At 51.2% G+C, this 20,735-nt stretch overlaps 1 protein-coding gene across 2 annotated transcripts; it reads right to left on the bottom strand.

Moving 5' to 3' along the window:
* Positions 1 to 218: 218 nt before the first annotated feature.
* LOC115651404 (NACHT, LRR and PYD domains-containing protein 1a-like) lies at positions 219 to 19,188 on the bottom strand. 2 transcript variants are annotated; one of them, XM_030562371.1, is made up of 16 exons: positions 18,877 to 19,188; positions 12,477 to 12,626; positions 11,230 to 11,292; positions 10,461 to 10,655; positions 9,525 to 9,686; positions 7,384 to 7,452; positions 7,057 to 7,119; positions 6,493 to 6,549; positions 5,931 to 6,013; positions 5,531 to 5,595; positions 4,618 to 4,841; positions 3,885 to 4,144; positions 3,217 to 3,342; positions 2,434 to 2,575; positions 1,886 to 1,927; positions 219 to 866 (listed from the first exon to the last, which is right to left on the bottom strand). In XM_030562371.1, exons 1-16 carry the CDS (start codon positions 19,145 to 19,147, stop codon positions 610 to 612), a joined length of 2,229 nt encoding a protein of 742 aa, XP_030418231.1. In that variant the 5' UTR covers positions 19,148 to 19,188; the 3' UTR covers positions 219 to 609. The 2 variants fall into 2 exon arrangements, with proteins under 2 accessions (XP_030418231.1, XP_030418232.1); XM_030562372.1 differs by lacking the exon at positions 6,493 to 6,549.
* Between the last annotated feature and the right edge of the window lie 1,547 nt (positions 19,189 to 20,735).

Here is a 20,735-nt window from a genome sequence, read left to right as displayed (position 1 = left end):
TTCCAGCTTGATGAAAAGATCTGTGCTGTGACGTGGGGCTCAGGCAGTCCCCATTGGTCAAGCAGTCTCCATTACAGACCTGCCTTCTCAGAGAAGTCTCTGGAATAGTGGGTTGGATGTTGATGAGCCATTAATCGGCCATCTGGCTATGGATGGCTACTCCTTTGTTAAAAGTGAAAGGGTGATTGTGAGTGTGCCCAACCTCACCACACATTTCAGTAACACATTCAGCAGTACTTCATAACTTCCCATACAATGATAGCACACACAATCCAACAGGCTATTAATGTTCAGCAGAACAAGACTTTTAAAATGATACCTCACAAGGCATCCTCTGTACAAAACTTATAAAAATTCCATGATTGTGGTGAATATAGGGGTTCCAAGGTGCTGCTTTTGAGGTACAAAGTGTCACAGCCAGGAGTTTTTAAGGAAGCAGACTGGATTACCCAGTTGGGGACACTGGGTTTCACCCACCGTGGGCAGATTAGTGCAGAATTGTCAAGGAGGAAGGTCTTGCACCTTCCTCTGAAGTAGCTGGTACTGGCCTCTGTTACCGACAGGACACTGAGCTAGATGGGCCCCTAGTGTGAGCCATGGCAGGCAGTCTTACGTCCCTTTAAGTTCTTGGATGAGGAATTTCTGCTTGGCCTCCAGCACCTGGTAGAGCTGGTCCTTGCAGGCCCGGTTCCAACTCGGGAGCAGGTCAAAAAGCTTCCGCATTTTCTCCGGGTCCGTTCTCTCTGCTCGGATGCTCTGGTACTGCTCGTTGTCCAGCACAGTGTTGTACAGTTTATCCAGCACGCCGTCCACCTGGCGCACCCGTTGGATCAGCTGCTCTCGGTGCTGGTCGATGAAATGTTCTTCTGAGGGGAGAGAGAGAGAGAGAAGAAGAGAATTGCTATTTCTCAGCATGCCGTGGAACAGTCAGACTTTCCATTTCTCTAGGGCCTAATGGATTCCAAGCTTTGTACAAGATTTACAGGCTTCCAAAGCAAGCATCACATCACTCATTGCCACGGATTGCTCCCCCAGCACTGAATTGCAGCTACCTCTGCGGTGGAGCACAGCAGCAGTGCTACAAAGGAATTGCTCACTGAGCAGTTAAATGCACCTGTCTCTGGGGTGGGACACGGCAGCTGTTTAGTAACAGTAGTGCACAAGGATCACCTGTGAAGTGCTGAATTCCAGCTGCCTCTGGAGTGGGGAAGGACAGAGAACAGGGACTAGAATCGATCTTGCAGGTGAGTGCCCGAAACACTGTGTTATTGAGTCTTTCTCATGATCTCTCTTTGGCCCAATGACTCTTCAAGTATTTTATACACAATGGAACAGCTTCAACTGGAGAGACTAAGAATAGACTGTAGCTGAGTGATTAGGGTACCCTGCTGGGATGTTGGAGATTCAGATTCAAATTCTTCCTCCAGAGCACAGATTTTAACCAAGGTCTCCCCATCCCAGATACTCTAACACTAGGTATAAGGGGTTAGAGCCCCGCCCCCAGTTTGTGAAACTAGCCCTGCATTTCCTTTGCTTTATTAAAAAGAGCTGAAATCAAAACATTTCAATTTCAGGTCAAAAGAAACATTTAATTTGACCCAATATGAATTCCATCCCCACCCATCCAGGTTTTCGGAGCTGTCAAAGCAAACAAACAAATCCATTATTTGCCCAGCTGTATTCATGATCCAAAGCAATCTCACGACTTTCCAAGGTGGAGGGTCCCCAGGCCCCAGAGATTTCAAGCAAGTCGACATTCTGGGAGGATCAATAATGCTGGACGCCAAATGATCACAACGGGTCACAGGGGCTTTCACAAGCATTTTGTGTCCAGAAGTGCTGGGATCAGAGAGCAGGTTTTGCGGCTCAGTGAATCCCTACTAACCTGTCTGCATTTGGGCAGATGAAACACAGACCGTCACGTCTTCTGGAAGAGAGAAGGGAAGGGGAGTCAAGGGGCTGGAGCCAAAAGGTTTTGATTAATGCTGCTGCTGGTGGTAACGTCCTAGCGGGGACTGTTAGAGCTGATTGGCTAAAGTCACATTGTAGTTAATGTATTTATTGCCACCGTATTGCAACAAAACATCCATCCATGGCTAGCCCCTAGGGTGCTGGTTTATTTAGCTGGCTACATCTCCAGATCCTCATATGTTGATCTGGCTAATCTCACGAATCCTATTTCTTTGGCTGCTGGTCCATCTATTCATCTGTCTGTCTATCCCCATCCACCCTCCATCTGCAGCTATCCAGCCCTCCATCCCCATATTCACCACTCCATGCATCCATCCATCCACCCACATACACTTACCCATCCACTCCCAGAGTCACCCATTCATGCCTCCATCTGTATATGCACCATTCCATCTCTCCACCCATTGCCCCCCATCCCCACGCGCACACTTCTGTCCCCATCTCCTGCTGGGATGAGCCTACCTGGTCTCACCAAGGCCTTCCAGATCGGTTCCCCTTCTATCTTTTCCAACAGGCTGAGCTGCAGCCCCTCCTGCATGTCCCGGGTGTAGATCTCCAGGTACGGCTGCTCCAGCTTGGGGCCCAGATAGCAGAACTCCAGCTCCTGATGGGAAGGGAAGATGGTCCATTAGGAATGACCCTGTCTGAGCCAGCAAACCCTCCTGAGATCCCCCCTACACTTCATTTCCTGCAGCGCAGCGGGGGCACGCCATGCTGGGGCATTGGGTCAGCATTGGCTTTGAGGGGAGGGCGCCCCCTACTGAGCCCCTTCCCTGCTCCCTGCAGCACAGTGCCCCCTAGTACCACTGTGAGGCACTGGGGTTAAAAATGGCTGTGAGGGGACAGTGCCCCCTACTGAGTCCCTGTCCTGCTCCCTGCAGCACAGTGCCCCCTAGTACCACTGTGAGGCACTGGGGTTAAAAATGGCTGTGAGGGGAGAGCGCCCCCTACTGAGTCCCTGTCCTGCTCCTTGCAGCACAGTGCCCCCTAGTACCACTGTGAGGCACTGGGGTTAAAAATGGCTGTGAGGGGAGAGCGCCCCCTACTGAGCCCCTTCCCTGCTCCCTGCAGCACAGTGCCCCCTAGTACCACTGTGAGGCACTGGGGTTAAAAATGGCTGTGAGGGGAGAGCGCCCCCTACTGAGTCCCTGTCCTGCTCCTTGCAGCACAGCCCCCCTAGGGCAACATTGGGACCGAACAGAGTAAGGACTTGAGGGGCTGGTGATTTTTAAGCCTGCCACTCACCTCAGGTATCACCTCAAGCTGGGATGAGCTGGACACCACACAACAGGAGCCAAATTTCAAGGGCTTGGTCCTGGAAGGCTTGTGCACACGCACCGAGGGGCATTTGGACTCGTGGTCACTAACGGCCTGTAGGGCACAAGCAGAGCCATGGCTGGGGGATACAGACAGAGCCCTGTGTGCCGGTTCCTGCCATCAGGGTCCTGCTTCCCCTGGCCTTCCCGCACAGCCTCCCCCAATGAGAGGGAAAGGTTGGCTTATGTTAAGGCACTGGACTGGCACCTGGGGGAGCCAGGTTCAGCCCTTGGCTCTTCCACAGACTTCCTGTGTTGCCTTGAGCTAGTCACTGAATCTCTCTGAGCCTCAGTTTCCCCTCTGTGAAAAGGGATGAATAATCCTCCATTGGTCTATTTAGACTGTTAACTGCTTGGGGCAGCGACTGTCTCACTTGATGTGTCAATGCAGTGCCTGGCCAAAGGAAGGCCCAGATCTGGGTTGGGGTCTGTGGAGCATCTGGCACAATGGGGGCCCCTGATCTGGGTCGGAGTCTGTGCAGCGCCTGGCACAATGGATTTCCTCTGCTGCTGTGCGGGCAGTGCCTGCTATCTGCTGTCCCACACTCTAGGCTGACTGGTGGCTTTGGCTCCCCCTGGGTGTGTGCGGTCAGTTACCTGTCTCAGGGAGCAGTCGTTGGGGATCAGATAGAGGTGCAGGGTTGTGTTCGCAGCGCTGAGTGCCCGGTAGAGCAGGGCCAGGGAGTGGACTTTTGCCTGGCATTTAGACTGTATTTTCCTCCAGAGCACGCCCAGAGGGGAGAAGCTGGGGTTCTGCAGCACGGCATGGAATGGCCTCACCCTCGCTGGCTCCTCCAGGGTCATCCTCCTGTCAACGAAGTGGGCGATTCGCATCCGGGAGGCATCGACCTCTCCCCCTGTGGGTGGATTATAAAGCAAACAAAGATGAAGCGTGGATAGGTAAGTAGAGTGGCCAGGTGGGAGCTAGGACTCCTGGGTTCTGTCCCTGGCCCTGAGAGGGGAGTGGGGTCTGATGTGTTGGAGAAGCGAAGGCTGGGACCCAGGACTCCTGGGTTCTGTCCCTGAGAAAGAGCACAGGCTGGTGGGTGAGAGCAGGGCTGGAGGCCAGGATTATGAAGATCAGGAGACGCTCTATGATTAGGGCTCTTTCAGGCTGTGATGTAGCTAAAACCCTGACTGGTCTAAGATTACAACTCACAATGTCACCGTGGGTCCAACTCAGGAGACCGTGGTTATGGGTCAGTGTGAGGCTGGGTTCCATGGCTGGGTTTCTAGAGTTACCATTCCCACGGTAATTGCAAGCACACCGGCACCTGGGCTTGCTATCACCACGTACAGTTATTGCTACATTGATTATTTCCAGCCGTACCCGCGAGGCACAGGAAGTGCGGGAGGTGAACGGCTGCCACAGCCCTGGCTGGTTCCACCCGGATGTTGAACAAAGGGCCGGCCACCATCCATTGCTGCTTCTCAGATGTGCTCAGATGTCGATCCCAGGAGTCATATTTGTACTCGATGGTCACAGCTGCCCTCACCTCAAACCCCAGTTCGGTTTCAGAGCAAAGGAAGGAGCCTCCCCCCAGAAGGTGAAACCTGCACAGTGCAAGGAGAAAAGGGTTAAACAGCATTGGCTGGAAGCATCTCACGTTCTTTTCCAGCTGACCCCAGGTGCCCTCACATTTATCCCCTTAACTCTGCCTCCAGCTCAGGCCTGTGCTTGGATATCAGGGTTACTTTGTAATCAACAACTGAAGTTGGGTGACAATAAGAGCAGTTGGCCCTTCTGAGAGACCTGTCCCTCTGAGGAGCAAAGGGGAGTCAGGCTAAATGAGTGGATTCATTATGTTCCTCCATGTTACATATGGGGAAACGTTCTCGCCATTTGGGGAAACTGAGGCACTGGAGGAGAAGTGACTTGTCCTAGGTCACTCAGTGAGGAAGTGACAAAGTTGAGATTAGAACCCAGGTCTCCTCAGTCCCAGCTCCCCTGCTCTGACACACTAAACCCCCACTCCCCTCTCAGTGCTGGGGCTAGAACCCAGGAGTCCTGATTCCCAGCCCCTGCCCTCAGCTCTGACCCGGTAGACCCCGCTCTCTTCCTAGAGCTCTCAAGACTCCTGGTTCACTCACCCACTGCTCTGCTCTATCCACCCACACGAGCATCTCTTTACATGGAGCCCACCCCTATGGGACGCTGTGCACTCCGTGTGATAGGAGCTGACCTGTACTCCCAGACACTGCTGCAGAGGGGGAGACACCGAACTCCCAGTCCCAGCTCTCACCTGTATGTCTCCTGCTTCCTGTCTGGGCCCTGAACAGTCTCGGGGTGTATTTCTTCTGGAAGATCCTAGAACACAGGAACAGGTGTTAACGCAGCTCCACTGGGGATTTCCCACTACAGAGCCCTTTGCAGAAGGAACCTGGGCAGCTGTGGCCAAGTGTTCAACTGGGGGCTGTTTCTGTGCCCTGGGACCCTGGCAGGGAGGACTCTGTGATCAGCTGGATTCCAGCCCCACAGTCAGTCATTCCCCAGGGGTGTTTCCCAAGTGGCCGAGATGCCCCAGCCCTGAGCGTTGGTGAAATACTCTGAGGTACGACTGAGGGGAGGGAGAGAAAGAGAGAAGGGAAGAGGTGATGGATGGACAGACAGACAAGGATCTGAGTGATCCCACAATACTTTACCTCCTCTCTGGGACACAAGTCACATTTGTCCTGTCCCCAGGGGTCCCTGCTGGGATCCTCACTTGGGCTGGTCTCTCCTGCAGCTGAGAGAGGGAAGGGCGCTTTCACACCTCACATTCTCCCAGTGTTGAATAAGGAGCCCCCATCCCCTGTGCAGAGCAATGGGACCTGGGCATTTCCATCAGCAAACTCCCCTGCGGATGGGTCTGTTCTGTGTGTCTGCCCGGCCCTGCCGCTGTGCGTAGAGTGCTGGGCTCGCAAGGCCCGTGGAGAGGGCTCTACACTGGGTCAGAGGGTGGGATGGGACAGATGGGGTCAAGGAGAGGGATCAGGGCATAAAGGGGAGAGGACCGGGAAGGATGTGGAGCAGGTGGAGGGAGAGGAGACCCCAGAGTGATCCTGCAGACAGTGGAGATTAAACCTGATGCAGGTGCTGGGAGCAGAGAGAAGGTCTGATCAGGGGATGGTCAGAGCCACAAGTGGACATTTGGTTTCTCTCTGCTCCACCAGAAGCGAGGCCCTTCAGCCCACCCGCCACCTGGTCCATTTCACCTTCACGCACCGGCAGCCCCAGACGCAGCACCAGCAGAGAGAAGCAGGGACTGTTCGCAGATGATCCCTGGGGAGGGATGAATTTTTAATAATGTCAATAACGTCATTATCATCTATTTCCCAGGCGCCTTCCATCCCCAACTGCTTTCCAGGGATACATGTGCAGCCACCTCTGGGGTGGACACAGCAGCTGTGTAACTGCCTCACAGCAACACTGCACGGAGATGGCATCTCCAATGCTGAAGCACAGCCACCTCTCGGGTGTGAGAGCTGCACAACATCGTCGCACAGGGAACGTTCACTGAGCAGTGAACTGCAGCTGCTTCTGGGGTGAGGTGCAGCAGCTTGCTAACAGCCACATGGTGACACTGGGAGTTAGGGGCAAGCAGTGAAGGAGAATCCTGAACCTACTGGACTCGAAGGCTGTGCACAGGCCTAGTTGCTTGTACAGAATTATGGTTGCCAGGAATACGGTGGCCCCAGTGGCCCTGGGAGGGCAGAAGAACCTCTGGATGTGATGGGCCAGTGCATATGGTAGAAGCTGAGGAGCAGAGCTATGATCGGTGCCACCCACCTCCAGCTTCAGCTGTCCCTGATGCAGAACTAGGGGGGGTCTCAGCCTCTTCACTGAAAGATCCTGCAGGGCAAAACAGAGGGAAAGGGCCAAAACTCTGAAAAAATTAAGCCACATTCTGACCTCAGTGACCGTGGTGTAAATCTGGAGTGACCCCACTGGTGTCAATGGAGTCAGAGCCGGATTCTGATCTCGCTGACCGCAGCTTCCCTTAGGGAAAAGTCCAGCAGGGCTGCAGTGAGACACAGCCCCCGGCGCTGTCATTGGCCACCCTGCAGCGATTTCCCTTTGGGCACGTTCCATCCTTCTGGGCAACGCTGGACTCACCTCCTGATGGCAATGCTAGGTTTTCATCAAAGGAGAAATCACAAAGCTCTGTCGTGTGACTTGCACGTCCTGTGGATGAGAGAGACCAGTAGTGGTACCTGGCTGTTCATCAGTAGATCGCAACGACTTCACTGCTTAGCTTGCCAGCCCTTTGAGGGGGGACTGTCTTTTTGTTCTGCGTCTATACAGCACTTAGCACAGAGGGATTCTGGGCCAGAACTAGGGCTCCAAGGAGCCAGGATAATATCAATAACAAAGTACATCAGTAGAGCTCAGGGGGGAAAATGACAGAAATGGATCAACCCCCCCCTCCTTTTTTCTTCATGAAATTAATATGCAGCAGGTTAAAAGAAACAAAAGGAAGTATTTTTTTTCACACAACACACAGTCAACCTGTGGAACTCCTTGCCAGAGGATGTTGTGAAGGCCAAGACTATAAAAGGATTCAAAAAAGAACTAGATAAGTTCATGGAGGACAGATCCATCAATGGCTATTAGCCGGGATGGGCAGGGAGGGTGTCCCTAGCCTGTTAGCCAGAGGCCGGGAATGGGTGATGGGATGGATCACTTGATGATTACGTGAGGTTCATTCCCTCTGAGGCACCTGGCATTGGCTGCTGTCGGTAGACAGGATACTGGGCTAGATGGACCTTTGGTCTGACCCAGTATGGCTGTTCCTATGATCTTGTGTTCATTCAAACTCAAAATGCTGTTGAACTTTGACACATTTTATCCGGCAGGAGTTTTAGTGCTGACCGTGATCCTGACACCAGCTGTTTGGTTGAAAACCAGAAAAAAGCTATAATGACAAGAGCTTTCCTGATGCAACGTTTTTCTGTCGAGTGATGCCCGTTCATTGGAACTGAAATTGTGCAGATTTTGGCACCTTTTTAGAAGGAGGACGTGGAGGAAGAGGCTGAGGTCTGAGTTTCAAGCAAAATGGAAGGTTTGCAAAAATTTCCATTAAGGGAGGTTTGGCAAACGATTTTGGATTTGGTTCCGATTTGGAACGGAAATCAAGGGTCAACCTCATGCAGAATTTCACAAAATGGAAATTCCAATTTCCAGCTGGTTCTAATGATGGCTTTAAAAAATTCTTCCATTTTTCTGGTCAAAATGCCAAGTAAATTTTTAAATCCAAATTTTGAACTCTGAAAAATTCCAACCGAGCTTTAGTTGAGTGATTAAAGCCGTGGCTCTCAACATTTTGAGACTTCTGTAGCCCTTTCAGGAGTCGGATTTGTCTTGTGTACCCCCAAGTCTCACCTCACCTAAAAACTAAATCAGACATAGAAATACAAAAGTGTCAGCCACTATTATTGAAAAATTGCTGACTTTCTCATTTTTACCATATGATTATCAAATAAATCAATTAGAGGATCCTTCCTGGCCGCTGCAGGCAACCAGCTGAAGTCCAAAAGCATGAGAGTTCTTTTTGTGGGCTGGTTGGGTGTATCTTAGAAGTGGAGGACCACCAGTCTTGGGCTGTGACTGCCCTGTTTCTTGGCAGTTTGTCCTGAATTGGATACTCTCAGTAATGTCCCACTAGAGCACATCTGTTTACTGGGGGCCATTCCTGTCTTCAGAGCAGACTTCTCAGCTGAGCCCGGCCCCTCCATCTGCTCCCAGGATGGGAGGGGGAATCTATGCCTTTAAAGGAGAGCCCTCCAGAGCCCATTTGGTTGCAGGGACCTTGTGCCCCAGACATAGGTGCTGACTCAGTGGGTGCTCTGGGGCTGGCGCACCCATGGAAAAAAATAGTGGGTGCTTAAAACACCCACCAATCAGCTCTGTCCGCTCCCTCCCCGCGCCTCCTGTCCGCTGCTGATCAGCTGGACCAGAGGAGATCTCCATTGCCTGTCATGGGGTGGTGGCTGCAGAGGCGGGGAGTTCACTGTGCCCAGCTGGGTCACTCTGGAGGCAGAGGGAGAAGAGGAGGTGGCTTAGCGGTCTGTCAGGTGGTGTCCAGCCCTCGGCGATCCACCCCCCTTTGTCACTGCTTCATCCACGGATGCAGTCACAAGACACCCAGTGCACGCCCCTGGGGATCTGGGGCAAGAATGGGGCAGAGCCAGGGGCCCAGCTTGTCTGGTATCCCACCCAGGGGAGCTCCCTGCCCAGTAACTGCTTTCCCAACATACCTGGCCCCCGACCCAATGCCTCCAGCAGAAGGGGAGCAGGTTTCTTTTTCTTCCCCGTCCTCTGTATGACTTTTCCCATGGCCCCAGGTCCCTGTGGGACGCTGCCATAAACAGACTCCTCCTGCGAGTGATGCTCAGTGCTCTGGGAGCCTTGGGAGAAGGCTGCTTCCATCGCAGGGGTCAGGCAGAGAAAGAGAGAGAGAGAAAAGCATCAAAGAATGAGCCCATCTAGCCCGGCATCCTGACTCCTCCCTGCTGCCCTGGATCACACCCCTGGGCCCATCCAGCGTCCTGCATCAGAGCAATGGGCCCCATCTCGCCTGGTTGCCCCTGCCAAGACCTAGCGAGTCCCACCCGGGGATGCTCGCTGCCCAGATGCTGCTTTTCCAGCACAGCCTCCAGCCAGCCCTAGAGCTCTTTCCACGATGTCCACCCCTGCGTGTCGTCTTCCAGGCCACCAGCTGCAGCCGGCGGGGACATCCTCATGTGCTGTTATAATGGGCCATCCCTTCCTCTCTGTTCTCTTCCCTCAGCTCCTCATTCTCCTTCGCCTGGGGACTAGCCCCACTGCTCTGGTTGTACAAGAGGTCCAGGTCTGTAGCTAGGTCCCGAGAGAATGAACGCATCAAGCAATAATCCCTTCTAGACTGGTATCCCTCCCTCTGGCCTCCCAGATTAGACCAGCGGGCCCATCTAGCTCAGTCTGTCATCTCCTGACCCCCCAAACTTCCTGCTGTCCTCATTTGGAGAGGGGCATGATGGCTGCTTAGAAGACACACAATAATGCCACATGGCACCGAAATGCAGCCTGCTCTGGGGTGGGGCACAGCAGCTGGCTAACAGCCGCTCAGTGACAGGGCTCCGATAGGAGTTCGGGACAGGAAGTGAATGAGAATCCTGAGCCAGGAAAACCATGCCCTGGCCAGCCGCACTCACTGCTTGCGGAGGCCTGAATCTGCTTCCCCTTCCTGAGCCACTGCAGAGGTGTAGGTAGAGTCCTGCTGGGGAAGATCCTCTCCATCCTTGTGCTTCCCGAAAATCTGTTCCTCTCAGGCGCCACCAACCTCATATCCCGCAGCATGTTGGTGTTCTTAGAGGGCTGTGAGGCAGGGCCCTGTTCCCTCATGGGGTCTGGAGGGAGACATAGATGGAGCGTGTCACACACACCGCCCAGTATCTTCCCCCAGCCCCCGACTAATGGCTCACCTAGCCTGGGTTCCCACCCCTTCTCTGCTGCCCCAGATCAAACCTCTTGGCCCATGTAGTCCAATATCCCTCCCCGCTTTTTCTGCTGTCTTGATTCGGCGGGGTGTGATGACTGTTTAGAAGCCACGCAGCAAAGCCACACAGCATTGAAATGCAGCTGCCTCCAAGGCAGGGCAGCTAGTTAACAGCCTCACAGCAATGGTGCACAGGGATCGCTCACTTGCTGCTGAAATGCAGCCACCTCTGGGGTGGGATATGGCAGCTGGCTAACTGCCACACAGTGATCATGCACAGCTTGGCGTTTGGGACAGGATGTGAACGAGAATCCTGAATCAAGTAGATTTTAGGCTGTACGTAGGCATAGTTACTTGTACAGAGTTGTGGTTGCCAGGAGTAAGGTGGCCCCATTAGTACCGTGAAGGCAGACACGCTTTTTGCTGCCATGGGTCAGTGTGTAGGTGAGGCAGACAGAAGTAGGGATATTGTCAGTGCTACCCACCTCCTGCCGCCTCCGTCCCTGTACTAGACTGGAGAGTGGATTGAGTCCCTTCACTGAAGGATCCTGAGAAGAAAAACAAGCAACCGAACATCTACTGAAAAATGAGAGCCTAATTGTGATAGCAGTGACCCTGATGTAAATCCAGAGTGAATCCACTTTCAGCAATTGCGTCAGAGTTAGATTCTGAGCTTGATGACCTCGAGGTAACTCTGGAAGGATCTGGTCCTAAGCAGGCAGGGCCAGGTGGGCATTGCCTGGTCTAGGATTACCATACGCCTGTATTTTCCTGGACATGTCTGGCTTTTTAGTTCTTAAATCGCTGTCTGGGAGTAATTTTTAAATATCTAAAAAGCCTGGGATTTTGCCATTATTATTTTTCCCCAAAGAGGAGTTGATCATTCAAGAACAAGAATGAGTGTTGATCACCTCAGAAAGAAAGTGAATGCTGATCACTTGCTTGAGTGCCGGCTTTTTCTCTCTAGCTCCCAGCACTTGCACTGCGAAACAGCTGTTTCGTACTGCTGGGAGGGAGGGAGGAGGCGGGGAATGCGACGTGCTCAGGGGAGGAGGCGGGGTCAGGGTGGGGATTTGGAGAAAGGGTCCAATGGGGCAGGGAGGGGTTGGAGTTGGGGCGGGGACTTTGGGGAAGGGGTTGGAATGGGGGCGAGGCCGGAGGCCCCCGTGGATTGTCCTCCTTTTTGAACGTTTATATATGTAACCCTGGCCTGGTCTTCACCCCCTTTCCCAGCCGCTGCTGCAGGGCAGCCTGTGTCTCTCTCCCTGGCCCACAGGGGAGCATCCCCCTACCAGCGCCTCCTGCTGGTTCCCCGCAGCTAACTGATTGGGGCCATCGGCTAGGTTGTTTAGGCACTGATGCGGTCGCCTACAGGCATCACTTTACAGCTGCTCAGGAGTTTTTCCACAAGACCCTTTTTTTCCAGTGACAGTAAAGCCTTGTTTGTTAGTTATGAGAACTGCCAGGTTTTCCGCTTCGAACTGTCCCTCCGTTTCCAAATCTTAGGTAATTAGACTTTCAAAAAACGGAGGTGAGGCCCACCCACTCAAAGAGCAAGAGGAATCCAAACCAACCTGAAATGTCCCGAGGGACCTGAACCGGAAAAGTGTTTGGTTTTTCACTCTGCAGACATTTTTGAGATTTTGCTGTCTCATCCCAACGGGGACGGGAAAACTTACTCGACGGCTTGAAAATCTCCAGGGGATGGGAAAAACTGGCCAGCTGCACTCACCGCCTGGGGAGGCCTGACGCTGCTTCTCCTTCTTGCCCGTCAGCTTCCTGAGCCACTGTGGGAGCAGAGGCAGGCGGGGGAAGGATTTTGCCTTATTCCACTCAAACGTTGAAAGACTCCGCTTCAGCTGCAAATCGAGGACCTCAGAGCCTACAAAGAGTCCAAGAAGGTGTCTGTCATACACAGGGCCTAGTACCTGCCCCCCATGCACCCTGAGTCCTGATTGGCCCCCAAATTAATGGGCCCATCTAGCCTGGGTTCCTGCTCCCTCCCTGTTGCTCCAGGTCAGAGCCATAGGCTCATCTAGCATAGTATCCAACCCCATCCCCTCCCACACACACTTCCTGCTGTCTTGATTTGGTGGGGTGTGACAGCCACTTAGAAGAGGCACAGTGATGCTAAACAGCATTCGAATGTCGCTATCGCTGAAGTGAGGCTGCTGGTTAACAGCCACACAGCAACGGTGCACATGAATCACTCATCTTATGTCACAACAAGAAGAAGGTCAAGGAAACTGTGGGGCCCTTACTGAACGAGGGAGGCAACCTAGTGACATAGCATGTGGAAAAAGGTAATGGAGTCAATGCTTTTTTTGCCTCTGTCTTCACAAACAAGGTCAGCTCCCAGAGTGCTGCACTGCGCAGCACAGTATGGGGAGGAGGTGACCAGCCCTCTGTGGGGAAAGAAGTGGTTCAGGACTATTTAGAAAAACTGGACGAGGACAAGTCCATGGGGCCGCATGTGCTGCATCCGGAGTTGGCAGATGTGATTGCAGAGTCGTTGGCTATTATCTTTGAAAACTCATGGCGAACAGGGGAGGTCCCGGATGACTGGAAAAAGGCTAATGTAGTGCCCATCTTTAAAAAAGGGAAGGAGGAGGATCTGGGGAAGTACAGGCCAGTCAGCTTCACCTCAGTCCCTGGAAAAATCATGGAGCAGGTCCTCAAGGAATCAATTCTGAAGCACTTAGAGGAGAGGAAAGTGATCAGGAAAACCCAGCATGGATTCACCAAGGGCAAGTCTGAATTGCCTTCTATGAGAAGATAACTGGCTCTGTGAATTAGGGGAAAGCAGTGGATGTGTTATTCCTTGACTTTAGCAAAGCTTTTGATACGGTCTCCCACAGTATTCTTGCCAGCAAGTTAAAGACGTATGGGCGGGATGAATGGACTATAAGGTGGATAGAAAGCTGGCTAGATCGTCGGGCTCAATGGGTAGTGATCAATGGCTCCATGTCTAGTTAGCAGCTGGTATCAAGTGGAGTGCCCCAAGGGTCGGTCCTGGGGCTGGTTTTGTTCAATATCTTCATTAATGATCTGGACGATGGTGTGGACTGCACCCTCAGCAAGTTTGCAGATGACACTAAACTGGGAGGAGTTGTAGATACGCTGGAGGGTAGGGATAGGATACAGAGGGACCTAAACAAATCAGAGGATTGGGCCAAAAGAAACCTGATGGGATTCAACAAGGACAAGTGAAGAGTCCTGCACTTAGGATGGAAGAATCCTATGCATTGTTAAAGACTAGGAACTGAGTGGCTAGGCAGCAGTTCTGCAGAAAAGGACCTAGGGGTTACAGTGGATGAGAAGCTGGATAAGAGTCAACAGTATGTCCTTGTTGCCAAAAAGGCTAACGGCATTTTGGGCTGTATAAGTAGGGGCATTGCCAGCAGATTGAGGGACGTGATCATTCCCCTCTCTTCGGCATTGGTGAGGCCTCATTTGGAGTACTGTGTCCAGTTTTGGGCCCCACACTACAAGAAGGATGTGGAAAAATTAGAAAGAGTTCAGCAGAGGGCAACAAAAATGATTAGGGGGCTGGAGCACATGACTTATGGGGAGAAACTTAGGGAACTGGGATTGTTTAGTCCAGTTTAGAAGAGAAGAATGAGGGGAGATTTGATAGCTGCTTTCAACTACCTGAAAGGGGGTTCCAAAGAGGATGGATCTAGACTGTTCTCAGTGGTACCAGATGATAGAACAAGGAGGAATGGTCTCAAGTTGCAATGGGGGAGGTTTAGGTTGGATATTAGAAAAAGCTTTTTCCCTAGGAGGGTGGTAAAGCACTGGAATGGGTTCCCTAGGGAGATGGTGGAATCTCCTTCCTTAGAGGTTTTTAAGGTCAGGGTTGACAAAGCCCTGGCTGGGATGATTTAGCTGGGGATTGGTCCTGCTTTGGGCAGGGCGTTGGACTAGGTGACCTCCTGAGGTCCCTTCCAACCCTGATATTTTATGATTCAAGATCTGCTGTTGAAATGCAACCACCTCTGGCGTGGGGCATGGCAGCTGACTAACAGCTGCACAGTGACAATGCACAGAGCAAAGTTTGGGACAGGATGTGAGCGAGAATCTTGAATCAAGTAGATTTTAGGCTGTACATTGGCCTAGTTACTTGTAGAGTGTGTGGCTACCAGGAAGAGCACTGGGAAGGGGGACACATTTTTGCTGCAGTGGGCCAGTGCGTATGTTAGACGGAGAGAAGCAGAGATCCCCGGCAGTTACTGTGTGTGCAGCAGAACTAGGGGTGGATTCATGTTCTCCACTGATTAATCCTGAAAAGAAAAACAAAATGCGACTGACATTTTCAAAAATGTTAGCCAACTTCTGAGCTCAGTGACGCCTGGTGCGAATCTGGAGTGAGCCTCCTGATGCCAGTGGAGACAAGACTGACCTGGATTCTGATCTCAGTCACCACAGTGTAAATCTGCTGAGTGGAGGTTGCAGGGGGTGATGGTGGGGATAGAGGTGTTGTCATAAACAGATAGCTAAGGGTTAATGTTCTTTTACCTGTGAAGGGTTAATACAGGGAACCAAACACCTGACCAGAGGACCAATCAGGAAACAAGACTTTTTTCAAATCTGGGTGGAGGGAAGTTTGGGTATGAGTCCTTTGTTTTGGTCTCTTCTTTTTCTTGTCTCTGAGAGTGATCTTTCTATCTCCTGGCTTTCTAATCTTCTGTTTCCAAGTTGTAAGTACAAGGATAGTAAGACAATAGGTTTATATTGTTTTCTTTTGTATTTACATGTGTGTAGTTGCTGGAATGTGTTAATTTGTATTCTTCTGGAATAAGGCTGTTTATTCACTTTTTTTCTTAAGCAATTGACCCTGTATATTGTCACCTTATACAGAGACTATTTTAATGTCTTTTTCTGTCCTTTTTATATAAAGCTTTCTTTTTAAGACCTGTTGGAGTTTTTCTTTAGTGGGGACTCCAGGGAACTGAGTCTGCAGCTCACCAGGGAATTGGTTGGAGGAAGAAATCAGGGGGAAAATCTCTTTGTGTTAGATTTACTAAGCCTGACTTTGCATACCCTCTGGGTGAGGGGGAAGAGAGATTAGATCTCTCGGTACTTGTGTTTCCAGGACTGGAAGCAGGGAATCTCCTAGGGTTGTCCAGGGAGGGGAGCCTGGGAGGAAGTAACAAGGAAACAAGGGGAGGGGGTTATTTCCCTTTGCTGTAAGACTCAAGGCATCTGAGTCTGGGGGTCCCCCGGGGAAGGTTTTGGGGAGACCACTGTGAGCTAGGCACTGTATAATTCCTAGCTGGTGGTAGCGATACCAGGTCCAAGCTGGTAACTAAGCTTGGAAGTTTTCATGCTAACACCCATATTGTAGAGAAGAGGTTGCATTGGGCAGGTGGGTGGGTTGTGGTGGGCAGAGTGCAGGTGATGGGGCGGGTTGCGGTAGGCAGAGTGCAGGTCACTCTGGGGTGATGGGGGAGTGTGGGGCAGACTGGACGTTGTATGGCATCACACAGACCTGGTGGGATGTGTGATGACTGGAATATTGCTCTAGAGGGGTTTAGCTTGTTCAGGAAGGCCAGGCAGAGAGAAAAGAATAACAGGGTTCCATTGTACATCAAGAGTGTATACACTTGTTGTGAAGTACAGAAGGAAGCGAGAAGCAGAGCAGCTGAAAGTCTCTGGGTCAAGATAAAAGGGGTACAAAGTAGAGGTGATGTAGGGGGTCTTCTATAGACCCCCAAATTAGGAGTAGGGGATGGATGAGGCATTTCCAGAACAAATAACAGAAATACCCAAAGTACAGGACCTGGTAGTCATGGGAGACTTGAACTCTCCAGCCAGCTGTTGGAAAAGTAATACAGGAAAACACAAGCTGTCCAATAAGTTCTTGGCATATATCAGGGAAACTCTTTGATTCAGAAAGTGGAGGAAGAAACCAGGGAGACAGCCGTTAGAGACTTGATTCTGTCCAACCAGGAGGAATTGGTTGTGAATCTGGAGGTGGAAGGCAATCTGGGTGAAAGTGGCTGTGAAAGGATAGATTTCACAATCCTAAGGAAAGGAAGGAGCAAGGGCAGCAGAATGAGGACAATGGACTTCAAAAAAGCCGACCAACAAACGCAGAGAACTGGTAGGTGAGGTCCCCTGGGAAGAAAAGCTAAGGGAAAAAGGAGTTCAGGAGAGCTGTCAGCTTCTTAAGGAGACCGTATTAAAGGCACAACTATCACGATGAAAAGAAGAGAGAGGAAGAACAACAACAGACCATTATGGCTTCAGCAGGAGGACTTGAATGACCTGAAAATCAAAGGAGACAGATGGACGAATTGCTACAGAGGAGCACAAGGATGTAGGGAAATAATCAGAAAAGCTAAGGCACAAAATGAGTCACACCTGGCAAGGGACATAAAAGGCAGAAAGACGAGGTTCTTAAGAAAGACAAAGGAAAGTATAGGTCTCCAATCTATGGGGAAGGAGAACTCATATTGGATGGCATAAAAAAGGGTGAGGTGTTTAATGTCTATTTTGCTTCAGTTTTCACTAAGAGGTTAATGGTGACCAGATACTTAACACAATTAATATTAACAGCAAGGGGAAATGACCACAAGCCCAAATAGGGAAGGAAGCACTTAAAGAATAGCTAGATAAGTTAGGGGTTTTCAAGTTAACAAGGCCTGATGAAATTCACCCTAGATTACTTCAAGAACCAGCTGAAGCAATCTTGGGACCATCAGCAATTATCTTTGAGATACCCCAGAGGACAGGTAAGGTTCCAGAGGACCGGAAAAGGCCAAACGCAATACTTGCCTTTAAAAAGAGGAGCAAAGGGGAGCCAGGGGGAGGGATAGCTCAGTGGTTTGAGCATTGGCCTGCTAAACCCAGGGTTGTGCAGTCAGCCCTTGAGGGGGCCACTTAGGGATCTGGGGCAAAAATTGGTCCTGCTAGTGAAGGCAGGGGGCTGGAGTCAATGACCTTTCAAGGTTCCTTCCAGTTCTAAGAGACTGGTATATCTCCAATTATTACCTATTTAGAATTCTGATACCTAGAAAGAGACTAGAGCAAATTATTAAACAATTGGTTTATAAGCACCTAGAGGAGAACGGGGTTATAAGGACTAGCCAGCAGGGATTTACCAAGAACAAATGATAACAAACCAACCAAGCTTCCTTCTTTAACAATATTACTGACCTAAACAGCTGTGGGGGAAGCAGGAGGCCATGATATATCTTGTTTTTCGTATATCCTTTGATAAGGTCCACATAACATTCTCATAAGCGAACTACGGCTACGTGAAACTACTATAAAGTGAATGCACAACTGGTTGAAAGACCGTACTCAAAGAATAGTTATGAATGGTTCGCTGTCAAACTGGTAGAATGTATGTAGCGGGGTCCCGCAGGGGTCTGTCCTGGGTCCTGTTCATTATTTCCATTAATGACTTGGATGATGGAGTGGAGAGGATACTTAGAAAATTTGCAGATGACCCCAAGCTGGGAGAGGTTGCACTTGCAAGCATTTTGGAGCATGGGATTAGAACCAAAAGGGCCTTAACAAATTGGTCTGAAAGCAATAAGATGAAATTCAGTGAAGACAAGTGCAAAGAAGTGCACTTAGCAGGGAAAAGTCAAATCACAACTACAAAATGGGGAAGAACTGGCTTGGGTGTAGTACTGCTGGAAAGGATCTGGCTGTTATAGTGGGTCACAAATTGAATACGAGTCAACAATGTGATGCAGCTGTGAAAAAGGCTAATATTCTGGGGTGTATTAACAGGAGTGCTGTGAGTAAGACATGGAAGGTAACTGTCCTGCTCTACCTAGCACTGATGAGGTCTCAGCTGGAGCACTGTGTCCAGTTCTGGGTGCCCACCTTAGGAAAGATTAGGACAAACTGGAGAGAGTGCATGGGAGAGCAACAAAAATGATCAAAGGTTTAGAAAACTTGACCTACAAAGAAAATTTAAAAAATGGGGCATGAGAAAAGAAGAGTGAGGGGGACCTGATTACAGTCTTCAAAGATGTTATGGGCTTTTATAAGGAGGACAGGGATCAACTGTTGTCTGTGTCCACAAAAGACAGGACAAGAAGTAATGGGCTTAATCTGCTGCAAGAGGCACTGGGGACCCACTGGGTCAGGTCTCTTCCTGCCTGGTAACTCACCAGCTATGCTTGAGAGATCCGTTGCCGCTTGTTCTGCACTGCATAAAGTCTGTGCTAGTAAAGCCAGCTGCAACCCATACTCCTCCCCGTAGTAGCTGATCAGCAGCTCGGCCAGGGCCTCTGGATCGGCTCTCTCCAGCAGGGCCTGGGGGATGTGCTGGTATCCCTCCTTCAGTGCTATTTTGCTCAGCTTCTCTTTCCATCTCTGGAGCTCGTCCTTCCCCAGCCCTGCCAGGGTCTGCAGCAGGCGGTGTCTCCCCGTCCCCTCCATGCCATCTGCCGTCCCCTTGGAGGGCAGCAGAGCCAAGCAGAGAAAGAATCAGGAAGGTGCACCAGGCAGTGCTGGAAGAGATTGCTCCACTTTAACCAACCCCGTTGCCACATGCCCCTCTCCTCCGGCCTGTTCCGCTCTCTGCTTCTCGCAGCTCAGCCTGATGGCTCCGCCCTGCTCCCACCAGCCCCTCCTCCTGCCACCAGCTGGGGAGGAAGATCGCAGCCCGCTTTGCACACGCCTGCTGCAGCCTGGCCAGAAGTCAGGGCTCTCCTCTGTCCACGCTGCCTGCCAGTGGCTACCTCAGCTTAAACCAGCACGAGGAACCGATCCAGTGATCCTAAAGGGAAAGCAGATTTAGGACAGGATTCAATTAGGCTGGGCTCAATAAGCTCTGAATCCTGCTGTGACTCCATTAACATCAGTGGGGTTATTCTGGATTTATACTGGGGTCACTAAGGTCAGACTCCAGCTCTGACTCCATTGGCATCTGTGGGACCACTCCAGATTTACACTGGAGGCTGCACAATCACATAAGAAGGAAAAATTCTTACCCTGAACAGCAATAGACAAAGGATTATTGTCTCCAGTGCACAGGTGCGGAAACTGAGGACATTCCCAGGTGCTAAGTGGGCTGGTTCTGGGAGACTGAGAAGATGACCCCCAGCTCTGGGATTTAGCTACTGCAAGGGTGAAGACTGTCTGTGCAGAGGACGGGGCCTTTTCAGGCCCCAGATGGTGGAGCTCACTGCCCCTGGAATGAATTGCTAGCACACATCCCGCTGCTGTCCAGCCCTAGTGCATAGTGAACAAACTCCTGAAGTCTTCACTGACAATTTCACATCACTAGGGCCCTACCAAATTCACAGTCCACTTTGGTCAATTTCAGTCATAGGATTTAAAAAATAGTAAAATTCATTATTTCAGCTATTTAAATCTGAGATTTCACGATGTTGTAACTGTAGGGGAGGTTGTGGTGAGAAGGGAGGTTTGCAAGGTTATTGTAGTGGGGGGCATGGTATTGCCACCCTTACTTCTGTGCTGCTGCTGGCAGCAGCGCTGCCTTCAGAGTTGGGCGGCCGGAGAGCGGCAGCTGCTGGCTGAGATCCCAGCTCTGAAGGCAGCGCTGCTGCCAGCAACACTGCAGAAGTGAGGGTGGCATGGTATGGTATTGCCACCCTTCCTTCTGCGCTGCTGCCTTCAGAGCTGGGGGCCTGGCCAGCCGTCACCGCTCTCTGGCCACCCGGCTCTGAAGGCAGCGCAGAAGTAAATATGTCAATACTGTAACCCCCCTACAATAACCTTGTGACCCCTCCCCTCCCGCGACAGCACTTTGGTGTGTGAGTGTGGTCACGAGTGAGCGCTGGGAGAGAGCTCTCCCAGGGCTCCTGGTAATCCACCTCCGCAAGAGGATTAGCTCTGAGCACTGGGAGCCTGTCCACACTGGCACTTTGCAGAGCTCCAACGTGCTGCACTTGAGGAGGGGGTGTGATTTTTCACACCCCTGAGCCAGCAAGTTGGAGCGCTGTAAAATGTAAGTGTAGACAAGCCCCAAGTCACTGCTCAGGCTTCTTTCTGATCCCCTAAA

The sequence above is a fragment of the Gopherus evgoodei genome, chromosome 4 (genome assembly GCF_007399415.2).
Source record: "Gopherus evgoodei ecotype Sinaloan lineage chromosome 4, rGopEvg1_v1.p, whole genome shotgun sequence".
In the NCBI taxonomy this organism is placed as follows: domain Eukaryota; kingdom Metazoa; phylum Chordata; order Testudines; family Testudinidae; genus Gopherus; species Gopherus evgoodei.
The sequence above is the reverse complement of the archived record's forward strand: the minus strand, read 5'-3'. Positions and strand labels throughout refer to the sequence as shown.